Here is an 11,626-nt window from a genome sequence, read left to right on the forward strand (position 1 = left end):
GAGGCTCAGTTCAAAGTTGTTTTTCCTAAACTGCAGAGTAAACACGATAGGTACGAAGAAATATACTGTGATAAAGCCAAGTTTGCGTTATGATTTGAGATTTTAGGAGCTTATACATGTGCTCAGGAACCCACCAGTCCATATGAATATTAGTAATTTCTTTTTGAGCTTATTATATTATTTTGAAATCACAGTAGAATAAAGCTATATTTTCTCTATTTTCTTTATTTTAGAGATAAATATATTAATATAGGGAAAACCAGATGGTCTTAGTTGCTAAATTGCATTACTTGTAAAAACAAAACGAAAACATAGTATTCAAATTCACTCGAGGACAATGCATTTTCGTCCAATCAGAAGCCAGAGGACTCGACTAAAGCTGAGTAAGACGCATTCTCGTCCAAAGTCGTCATCATATCCCTAGTCACCCTTCTGTTTTTGGTCCTGAACACTATTCCATGATCTAAACTAATCAATTCACACAAAGCTAACCTCTGATATTGGGTTGAATCCATGTCAGCATCCCAACATGTCTGAAACAATATATCTTTCACATTCTTAATCTTGCCCTCCGGTACTAAGATTTCGTTTTGAAGGAGCGCAAGATAGGCATGTATAGCCGCCGTATTTCGAATCTGGATCAAGTCAAAACAATTAAGTCATGTAACCAACATGAATTTCCTAAACAGAGTTTGACAATGCAGAGAAGTGACCTTTGGGTATTGGTGGGAAAGGAACGGTAGAAGCTGAGAGAACGCTTGAGCGCTGATGGGTTGGGAGACAGAAGCGATAGAACCAAGTATTAAAACGCCTGTCTCTACCTTTTCGAATTTCTTTGAAGCTCTTAGTTCGATGGCTAAGGAATCCATTACTCCCATGTAGAAACCCAGCGTATAAGCCTGAAATCAAATGACACACAAGCTTTGCGTGGAATTTATAAGCTTTGGCAAAATCTAATCTGAACAAGTAAAACTGTAAAATCAACCTCTTGATTCCGAAAAATCTGGTTCAAGAGCTCATGAATTGTCTGTGTCAGAAGAAAAGTCGTTAAAGATCTAAACACATAGAAAATAGAGGTTAATTGATACGGATCGTGGTATCACGTAGAACATAAAGCCTTAACTTGAGGCCAAAGTTCCAAAAGTTTCTAATGATACAAGACTAGTTCTTATTATTAGATTATTAGGTTTCCTTTTCATAATTAGATTAAGGGCTTTGGAATATTTACTTATTACTCTTTATGCTAATGAGAATACTAAGCCCCAAGAATTAAGAGGGAGCTAAGCTTTCTATCCTTCTTAATTCACAAGCAATAAAAGTAGTTCATAACATTAATCGTTTATTTACCTTCAGACAGGGTACGATAACTCGGTCACATTTCTTGTACTCTTGGAGTATCCAGACGATATCCTCACAGATCGCAGATTCTTTAGATTGTTGTTGTGTAAGATCTTTAGCTTCACCTTCTTCCCTCACATACTCCAGTAATGCAGAGAGCGAAGCCGTTTTAAGCGACTTTTGTAACCCTCCAATAGAAATTACTAATCCAGACATTACCTGTTTGCTATAACATTGGAATTTCAATAGCTGAACAAAGCGTGGGAAAGAGAAATCCGGAACCTACAAAAGAACTAAAAAACTTATTGTCTGATAAACGCTTTGAAATAAATGAAGCAACCCAAGGCTCCAGGATCTGCATACCGCCCATTGTAAGCTTGCTTTGTTGGGAAGAATTTCTTCCAGTGCTTCTCTATGAGGTATGAAAGGGACAGTAACAGTTTTGTTATACAAAATCCTTTGAAGAGCTTTTGCAGCGGTTTCTCTTAATTTATCCATTTTCTCCATTCCTTGCTTCACAATACCTCCAATCAAATGGTTTGCGAGATTTGAATCAAAAAGCGAAGATGAATCATTGTTATGATCACCCGCTGAGTTCATTTCGACCTTCTTACAGAGCATATACGTACATTTCTCAAGTCCATGGATTGCAGCTTCACGAACCCAAGAACCAACATCACCTCTGTTATCAACTGAATAGTCATCAAGAGCTTCCAGTAAAGTAGTTACCACTTTAGTCTTGATAAGACTAAAAAGAGACAGGTCATCGTTTTCAGGATCAGTAGCACTTTGCTGAGTAAGAGTCTCACACACAGATGTGAGTCCTTTCACAGCATTCATGCGTGCCTCAGCATCTCTATCTTCAGGATTCGCCTGCTTGGAAAAATAAATAAAAAACATCCGTCAAAGTCAATAAAATGTTTTCCAAGGATTGGCAACCGATGTAGCCACATGTTATCTTCTTTACCTCTATCTGACACGCACTGCAGAGCTTCAAAACTACGTCCATCCATTTTGCAGTCAATAGTTCACATGGCAAGACACCTAGTGCAAGTGCAAAACCTCTTCGAACAGCTACGTTTGTGTCCGTTAGATGTTTCAGGTGTTTTGATACTAACTCAACAGCAATCTTATTATTGCAAACGAGATATGATTGCACAAGCTGTTTAACAGCATTCACAGCTGCATTCTGAATAATATGTGAAACTTATTAACTAGTAAATTATGCTAACAGGATGAAAATAAATAACTATATGATATTTAGAAACGTAGGTACCTGAATTTGAGAATTGGGATGTCTTAAATTCTCATTGAGGGTATCAAGCAGGATCCGTTCTGTTCTCTCAGATAATATCACATGCGATAACGAGATACACTCGATAAACCGTGAGACAGCCAGTCGCATTATTTCTCCACCTTTTCCACGGTAAAGCCTTGCTTTCTCAATGGCAGGGACAACCCCAGCCATACGCTTATGGCTATCTGTAAAAATAAAGTGAACTAGGAACATTTAATATAAGAGATAATGATGCCAATCCTCGAACTTGTTAATTTTCTCCACTAACAGAAAATTAAGCTCCAACGGGTCTGAAGATTCCAAGATGAGTCCATATATTTCATTATCCATACCAAAACACCAACCAGCAGAAAATTGAAAGCTGAAAAAGTAGACGGTACCAACCAGCAGAAAGAACATAGCCACACTGGTGGAGAGCTAACACAACCTCTCCAGCTGCCAATGTTGCACCATGGCGCATGCACAAATCAGTTGAAAGGGTACGAGGAGTTAGTTTCTCCAACACATAGTTGGCAAAGTGCTTAGGCTCGTATTTAACAAGAGCAGCAAGAGTTTCTGCAGCAAGTTCTCTCAAGCTTTTATCCTGAAATGACAAGATTGAATAGTTAACATATTATTGGAAGATACAATTGGGATCAACGATTTGATACAGTTCCCAATCAAACTATTGGCTCTAGTTTATGGGTTGTCGGATTTTATAATTAGCATGTCGACCACTTAAGAAAGAAGCGTTTAACAGAAAATACAAGCAGGCTTAAAGAGGTTTTATATTTGCAGAAACCAGAGGCGAACCAATATCAGATAGAACATACCCAGTGGCAGATCTTGTTGTATAGCAATTCATCCACAAAAGGATATAGATACCCTTCATACTGAGCAACGGAAACAGCAACCTGAAGGAACGAGTTTACCCGAGAAGAAAGGGAAAAATAGTTAGCTATGTTCACTATGTCAATCCCATGAGGGTAATTTCCTTGCCTTCCAACATTCTCTTGGAAAGCAGCTGCAGCAGCCCTTCTACAGTTCACCTGATAAAAGACATCAATAAACTTTACGCAGTGATAAAAGAAATCAATAAAATTTATGCAACATTTAGATCTACAAAAATACAACTCTTCAACTGAGTGATTAGTACCTCTCTGTCGAAGGAAGCCACTATCAATAAATCTGGAGCAAGCTGATCGAGGACGTTTTTCATATCTTTGTGGTAATAGGCGCGTCCAAATGCCCAACAAACATAGGCAGCTGCATCACGTACATGAGATCCAACACTGTGCGGACCTCTACGGACATCGTAATGGAGTGCCTGCAAATGACATTTACATGTAAATCCATACAGCTTCTACATAATTTGGGTGAGTGACGTGATGGCTTTGTATGCATTGAGTAGAGAAATAAGTAACCCAGTGAATGGGAAAGAGTACGACCTTCACAATAACTGGGACGACTTGTGGGAAACTTTTAGGCAACAGTAACCCTCTACGAGACAGTTCAGCTAAAGCCAAACAACCCCCATGCCATGAGCCATCTCCCTGAATATCATGAAAATCACAATAACTGTCAGTTAGACAGTGCCTGTTTTAATTGGAGTGTCGAACGTGCAAGTCATGCTGCCAGATATCCATTGACTTTGAGTACCTCTCCTGGTGAAAACAGTTCCAATACAGATGAAAGAACTTGTTCAGAAAGAAAAGATGTTAGTCGTGAAGTTACACGACCTATACCCTTTGCAGCAGACCAACGAACCACGGTGTCCTACACAATTCAGAAAATAGAAAAACGAAAAACATATTAAAGGAAAATGCTTGTAAATCCTGGTAACATGTGAAATATTCTGGTTGGCAGCTAAAGTTTCATGTGGCATACAAATATAAATAGCATCCAAGAAAAAAATATCTGTTTTAACTGTTAACTGTCACTCCAGTCTATACCTTAGTACATGCATCATATTTTTACTCAGATTATCATGTTGTTAATTACTTGTATAAGTTGAGATGTAACCACCTGTAGTTATCAGCGTAACAGTAGAATCTCACCCACTAAACGTACCGTGTCTGTCAAACCAGAGAGTAGCATTTCAATTATCTGTTCTAAGATTTCAGGAACATCCATATATTCATCCGCTTGGTCATTCGCACTTTCTGGTTGCGAGATGGCAGCGACAACATGATCAGGCGGCACCAACGTTTGGGTCGAACTCGTAGATATATTCTCATAAAGGGAGGCGGTGCGAGCCTGCACGGTAGTTCCAAACAAGTTTCAGATGACTAACTTGAGAATGAGATTATGACAATTACGGGCATAGTCAGAAATTTGAAAATATTAAAGCCCATGAAGGGTGTTTATACATGCTAGAAGGTCTTTACCACATAGAGCCAGGAAGGTGAGCGATGAGAAAGACAAACAAGCCCTATCCTCTGAGTTAACTTGATCAGGTACTTGCGAAGCAGAGGACTTCTAGTTGCTGCATTTGATTTGCTTAGCATAGTCACATCTTTCAAAACGACAGGAAGGGCTTCAAGCAACACTTCTCGGCTAGCAGTCTGCCAATGTTAAGACATATAAACCCAGATCAAAATACGAAAACTTAAGTAATCAAAACCATCTATATTCCCTACAAAATAAAAACATGCAAATTAAATCGGATATTTACTTTACTAGCATCTTTATCTATGTTTAACATGTGGTATATGGACCATTATTGAAAACATAGTGAATAACTCCAGGTTAAAGAAAAAAAAAACCATAAAAATGGCAGCCAGAGCCTCCATCACACCAAGCAAGCAAAAGTTGTTCACAACACTATCTCCCTCAGAAGATAAAACTTCATGTGTCCACTCAAAAAAACTGAAACAGAAATGCCACAAAGCAACAAAGAAAAGTAGTTGATTTGAGTAATCCGAACAATCTTGTTGATGAAGTCAAGTGTTCAGACCAGAACAAACACATAAACAAAACTCAAAACTGAAGCTATGGTGATAGAATCAGACCTTGCAAATGCCTTTCCCATATCCGGACGCGTTAAAAGCTTAGAGAGGAGCAACCCCGAAATCCTGCGCATAGGGCCAGCAGTGGACAGATAGTCCTTACAGAAACCCAAAATCTTCAATACCAGAGGAGCAAGGTCGTCCACACCAAAGCTCTTGTCGTTGGCAATGCTTGTATCAACAGAAGAAATATCAAACGAGACCAACACAAGGATTGAAAGCCACAAAAGAGTAACACACTTGGCCTCCATTTCTCCAGTGCTTTCTTGCCTCAAGGATGAAACAGAAGTCATGCTATGGCACTTGTCCAGAAGCGCCACAGCGAGTTCTAGATCGGAAACTTGATGCGGAAAGTACTTGATTACAGCTTTGTACCCACAGACAGTAACTAAACTGTAGATAATGATGCATATGGGTTTGATTATTTCGAGAATTTCATGGGATCTCGGATCCAGTTCAAGTGTTGTAGAGCGAATGATTAACATGAGTGGTGAAACTATGCTCTCTAAGTAGGGTTCCACCAGCTGACCTTGCTCCTGGTATTTGTCCATCTACAATACAGAAAAACAATGTCGGCAAAGATATCACACAAGAAGAAGATGAAGCTAAAAGAGTAAGAAGCAAGCTTACAATGGAGCGGATGTTGTGAACAGAAGAAGGATCAACGACACGGCCATTTGCAACAATATCATCAAGAAGTGATTTAACAATCTCCCATTCTTGCAAAAAGTATCTAAGTAGAAATTTTTCCCTGGAATCATGAATGTCCTCTTCTCCATTCACAACCACCAAACTTTCCTCTTCTCTAGCTGCCATTACTCTCTCAGTGTAAAACTGGAATAGAGAAAGGGATTTCAACGCTAGCGAATTGAACAAATTACTGGTTCCTCTTGAAACTGGAAAAGACAGAGATCTTCAGAAGGTTGGTGAGGCAAGAAATAAGAAGATGAAGAACAACTGGCTGGGTCTACCAAGGTGAAGACTTTGCCTGCGAAACCAAGATGAAAAGAATAAACCGAAGAGCTCCCAAAACAGACTACTAACTACTATTACATACGTTCATTTGTCTTTCCCAAACAGACAATTTCTAGACTGAGCCAAGCCTCATAAAGAACAACCACAACAACAACTTGTGAATAGCGTTTGGAAATTTGAGCAAAAGGCAATCAATCACAGCGATAAGAACTTAAACAGAGATTCAATAGCATCACCAAATCAAAACCCACAGTCAGAGATCTCAATAGCTTTTTCAAAATGAAAAATTTAATAGATACAATGAGCAAAAGATAGATCTCACTCAAAAACCCAAACATGGATCTAAAGCCGCCATTAGAAGACTTGTCGTCGGGTCATTACAGAAAAAATATATAAGTTCGTGAGCAGATGGATCAAACTAACCTCAATTGAGCTAAACCATCAGCTTCCCTCCAGGTATTTGTTATCTTCCAACACAGATCCAGAACTCGGCCTCCAGAGGGAATAATCAATCACTAATCCAGAAACTGAACTCTCCTGAAACTCAGCTTAGCAGAAAAGATGCCAAAGGGAATATGCAGAGACCGCCTAATCCCGGTGCAAGATAACCAAGACGGCAACTCTCTCTACGATGGCGACTAGGGTTTCTCTCGGGGGGCTTGTGACGGCGATTTTCATCTCTTTCCCTTGAAACACTAGATTTCATTCCGTAATTAGAGTTTCCTATTGCGGCTCATTAGGTCCTGTTGATCTCTCATTCCATAATTAGAGTTTCCTATTGCGGCTTATATTTAGTTCTCATCCTCTTCTCTGGTTTTTCGGGGATAATTTCTAGATCTGGATAGAGTTATAGTGTGAGCTGCAGTTCTGTCACTATACAGGGCCGATTAAGACCTTTGAGGAGGAGAAAGAACTGCCGATCTGTTATTTCATTGCGGGTTGTAAGATTCTGGGTCTGTGAGGATGAATAGGCCTAGAAAGAAGAAGGAGCTTTTCGCTCATGGAGGAGTTAAGGGAACGCAACTTACTTCAGGAAGGAGAGCTGGTGGAGGTTCCAGATCTGGAAAATAAGGATTTAATCGAGGAAAACTCGATGAGTGTTATTGTTCGATGTCTAAACCCGGCAGCCCATAAAGTAGGAGCATTAGTCAAAGTTCTACCTCCAATCTGGGGTCTCGATGATAGAGTTAAAGGGCGAGGGGTTGGAGATAATAAAGTTCAATTTATCTTTGAATCAGAAGGGGATTTTTATCATGTCCTGTTCCGGGGTCCCTGGTTTGTTAATGGTTGGATCGTCTCTCTGGATCAGTGGAAACCTAACCTAGGACCGGATTTCCTCAATCGAATTCTTTTCTAGATCCGCATAAGAAATATTCCTATACATCTTCTAAAAAAGCAAGCGGTAGAAAGTATAATTGAGCCAAAAGGGCAGATAGAAGCTGTAGAGTTACACGCTAAAAACTCTTCGTCTATAGAGTATGTTAGAGCTCGTGCTTGGTTCAAAGCTGATGAGCCACTGGAGTTTGTTAAGCAGGTTAAATTCTCTTTAGGAGAGGTAATTAAAGTGGAGCTAGAATATGAGAAATTACTGAAAGTGTGCTTCTCGTGTTTGAGACTCACTCACGACCAGAATTCCTGTCCGTTAGAGGTAGTTCAGAATTCAATCCAGAAAAGAGGTCTCAAAAAGGATTCGCACAAAGCTGTTGGTCGTTCAAAAGGAAAAGGAAAGAATGTGGTCTCGGAGGAAGATCAGGATCACCAACATCTCCCTAGAAGATCATTTGAATCTCAATCAGAGCAATCTGAGCCCCCTGTTCAGAAAGCAGCTTCAGGACCGCCTTCAGTGGCCTAAGAAGCAATCACATGGTAACAGATCTAGATCATCACAGGAGTGGCGGTCAAAGGAGTTACAAGATGGAATAGTTGGGCAAGGAAACTCTAAAGGAGATTGCTCCAAAAGTTCTGGTGAGTCCACCTATACGCCATCAAAGAGAAGGAGATTGACTAATAGTGGAGAAAGACAAGCCAAAAAAGCTCGGACTGAGGAAGCTGAGACTATGAATCAATCTCCATCCGTTTTTGAAAGACTTGGTTCTAAAGGTGATCCCCCATTAGTTACGAGTCAAAAAGGTTCATCTGGGGGCAAAAAGAAGGCTTCTATGTCTGTCTTTGAACGGTTAAGTTCTCAAGCCTTGAGTTCTAGTGCAAGAATGGAAGCTAATGCCACCCACTCACACTCTGGTCATTCTGCTCCAGTAGCAGCTCGGTTACCGACTCATTCTGCTTTTATAGCAGCAAAGACTCCCGTGAGCAAACGTGGAGCAAACTTGAAAGAAGGGTTGATGATTAATTCCAACCCTTCGAAATCAATATGAGAATATTGAGTTGGAACTCACCTGAGGGAAATACGAGGTCGGTATTTCCCGGAGGTTACATTCCTCTGTGAGACCAAGAAAAAACGTGAGTACTTGGAGAATGTTGTTGGTCATTTAGGATACTACGATCTTCATACTGTGGATCCTATTGGAAAGAGCGGAGGGTTAGCTTTAATGTGGAAAGACTCGGTTTCAGTTAAGATATTAGAGTCAGATAAAAGGATGATTGATGCCTTGGTTTCATGGCAAGGGAAAGAGTTTCATTTGACTTGTGTTTACGGGGAGCCAGTTCAGAGTGAACGAGGTATCTTGTGGGAGAGGTTGTCAAGGAAGGGAATTCATAGGCGGGGTCCCTGGTTACTTATGGGAGACTTTAATGAGCTTATTGATCCAATGGAGAAGTTAGGAGGCCCTACTCGTATAGAAGCATCCTGCCAGGAGTTTAGGCAAATGCTTCTAACCTGTGGAGTGTGGGAAATATTGCATAAGGGTTACCAATATTCCTGGTATGGCACCCGAAACGACGAGCTTGTGCAATGTAGGCTGGATAGATTTGTGGCCAATCAACTCTGGATGGAGATATTTCCTAAAGCACAAGCGATTTATTTGAAGAAGGTCAATTCTGATCATAGTCCCCTGATCACAAGTATGATGGGAGAACATTGTAAGAAATGGGCGGGCTTCAAATATGACCAACGTTGGAAAAGAAGAAAGGGTTTCAACGAGCTTATTTCGGACTTCTAGAGAAATGCAAGAGATAATAACCAGAGGCCAATGATGGAAAAGCTAGCGGATTGGAGAAGGGCTATCTCTAGATGGAAGAGAGATAGCCAACCTAATGCGGCTAAGAGGATCCAAGATTTACAGTGTCAAATTGATATGCTTACCAGACAGAATCCTTTTAGACGAGAAGAGCTTACCAGACTTAAGCAAGACCTTCATCATGAATACCAGAATGAAGAGATATTTTGGAGAGATAAAAGTAGGGTTTCTTGGCTTAATTATGGGGATAGAAACACTAAGTTCTTTCACGCGGCAACTAAAAACCGGAGAGCTCAGAATAGAATCCGTAGTCTGATTGATGATAATGGGAAGGAATGGTTTGCGGATAATGATCTGGGAAAGCTAGCTGAACACTACTTCCGATCATTATTTACTTCTGAGGATGTTGGTCACCGAATTGGTGACAAGGTTGGTGATGGAAATGTAGTCTCCCTACTTCAAAACGAACAACTTCTGCAGCCAGTAACTATGGAAGAAGTAAGGCATGCTTTATTTCACATCAACCCGAATAAGAGCCCGAGTCCTGATGGCTTGACAGGGCACTTTTATCAACAATATTGGGAGGTGCTGGGGGATCAGATTCTAGAGATGGTCAAGGATTTCTTCAGGACTGGCTGCATTGATAAAGAGATGAATAAAACCAGCATCTGCTTGATTCCTAAGAAGCTGAAATCTGTCAAGCTCTCAGAGTATAGGCCAATAAGTCTGAGCAATGTTATTTACAAAATTATAGCAAAAGTTTTGGGTAACAGACTCAAGAGAGTTCTTCCTGACGTGGTGTCGGATACTAAAGCAGCATTCATACAGGGCGGACTCATTTTAGATAATATTTTGGTGGCGCATGAACTTCTCCATGCACTTAATTCCAAGAACAAGTGTTTAGAGGAGTTCATAGCGATCAAAACGGATATCTCTAAAGCATTTGATAGAGTCGAATGACCATTTTTGAAGGAAGCTCTAAAGCTGTTGGGCTTCTCAGACAAGTGGATTCATCTGGTAATGAGCTGTGTGGAATCAGTTAACTATTAGGAGTTGATCAATGGCAAACCCTATGGTGAGATTATCCCATCGAGAGGACTTAGGCAAGGGGACCCACTCTCACCTTACCTCTTTGTTCTTTGTACTGAAATGCTCTTATGAATGCTTTCGAAAGCAGAGATGGAAGGTCGTATCTCAGGGTTGAAAGTTGCAAGGAAGGCTCCTCCTGTGTCTCATCTTCTTTTCGCCGATGATAGTATCTTCTATTGTCAGCATAAGGATGAGGAGCTCCAATGCTTGATGGGTATCCTTGAAGATTATAGTCTAGCCTCGGGTCAACGAATTAACTATCAGAAATCAAGCCTATACTTTGGAAAACAGGTTCAAGAGGATCGAAGACCTTGGATTAAAAACCTTACTGGGATTAATGAGGAAGGAGGTGAGGGCTTCTATCTTGGTATACCTGAAGCTTTTGGAGGTTTGAAGGTCACCATCATGGGATACTTGAGAGATAGGCTCCAACAAAAGATATCAGGTTGGCACTCTAATCTCTTGTCACCAGGGGGTAAAGAGATTATTATTGAAAGTTGTTGCAATGGCGCTGCCTACTCATACGATGGCTTGCTTCAAGCTTCCCAAAGCAATATGTCAACAAATGGCTTCGGTAATGGCTAATTTCTGGTGGACAACTAAGCAAAACTCAAAAGGGATGCACTGGAAGGCATGGGATAAGCTTAGTATTCCAAAACATCAAGGAGGTTTGGGGTTCAAGGACATTGAGGCTTTCAACATTGCCTTATTGGGGAAACAGCTTTGGAGAATGCTAACTCGACCTGATACTTTAATGGCCAAAATCTTTAAGAGTCGGTATTTTAGCAAATCGAATCCTCTCC

General features: G+C 40.4%; 2 protein-coding genes across 23 annotated transcripts; one reads left to right on the forward strand and one right to left on the reverse strand.

Moving 5' to 3' along the window:
* Nucleotides 1–218: 218 nt before the first annotated feature.
* On the reverse strand, nucleotides 219–7,936 carry LOC104731935 (tubulin-folding cofactor D). 22 transcript variants are annotated; one of them, XR_015574551.1, is made up of 19 exons: nucleotides 7,021–7,936; nucleotides 6,253–6,610; nucleotides 5,626–6,173; nucleotides 5,380–5,482; nucleotides 5,002–5,178; nucleotides 4,685–4,870; nucleotides 4,274–4,390; nucleotides 4,063–4,167; nucleotides 3,771–3,941; nucleotides 3,448–3,663; nucleotides 3,020–3,218; nucleotides 2,615–2,820; nucleotides 2,306–2,527; nucleotides 2,068–2,211; nucleotides 1,702–1,991; nucleotides 1,348–1,620; nucleotides 986–1,027; nucleotides 714–899; nucleotides 219–635 (listed from the first exon to the last, which is right to left on the reverse strand). XR_015574551.1 is itself a non-coding variant. In XM_010451446.3 (19 exons), the coding sequence occupies exons 3-19, from the start codon at nucleotides 6,436–6,438 to the stop codon at nucleotides 354–356; spliced, it is 3,729 nt and encodes a 1,242-aa protein (XP_010449748.2). In that variant the 5' UTR covers nucleotides 6,439–6,610; nucleotides 7,021–7,518; nucleotides 7,626–7,919; the 3' UTR covers nucleotides 219–353. The 22 variants fall into 22 exon arrangements, 17 of the variants coding, with proteins under 17 accessions (XP_010449748.2, XP_087334610.1, XP_010449746.2 ...); XR_015574552.1 differs by having other exon boundaries at nucleotides 986–1,055; XM_010451446.3 differs by having other exon boundaries at nucleotides 1,702–2,211; nucleotides 7,021–7,518; nucleotides 7,626–7,919.
* Nucleotides 7,937–10,690: 2,754 nt separating this feature from the next.
* LOC147930603 (uncharacterized) lies at nucleotides 10,691–11,408 on the forward strand. The gene is made up of 2 exons (XM_087476953.1): nucleotides 10,691–10,751; nucleotides 10,912–11,408. Exons 1-2 carry the CDS (start codon nucleotides 10,691–10,693, stop codon nucleotides 11,406–11,408), a joined length of 558 nt encoding a protein of 185 aa, XP_087333079.1.
* The last annotated feature ends 218 nt before the right edge of the window (nucleotides 11,409–11,626 follow it).

The sequence above is a fragment of the Camelina sativa genome, chromosome 12 (genome assembly GCF_030686135.1).
Source record: "Camelina sativa cultivar CO46 ecotype springtype chromosome 12, ASM3068613v1".
Classification (NCBI taxonomy): domain Eukaryota; kingdom Viridiplantae; phylum Streptophyta; class Magnoliopsida; order Brassicales; family Brassicaceae; genus Camelina; species Camelina sativa.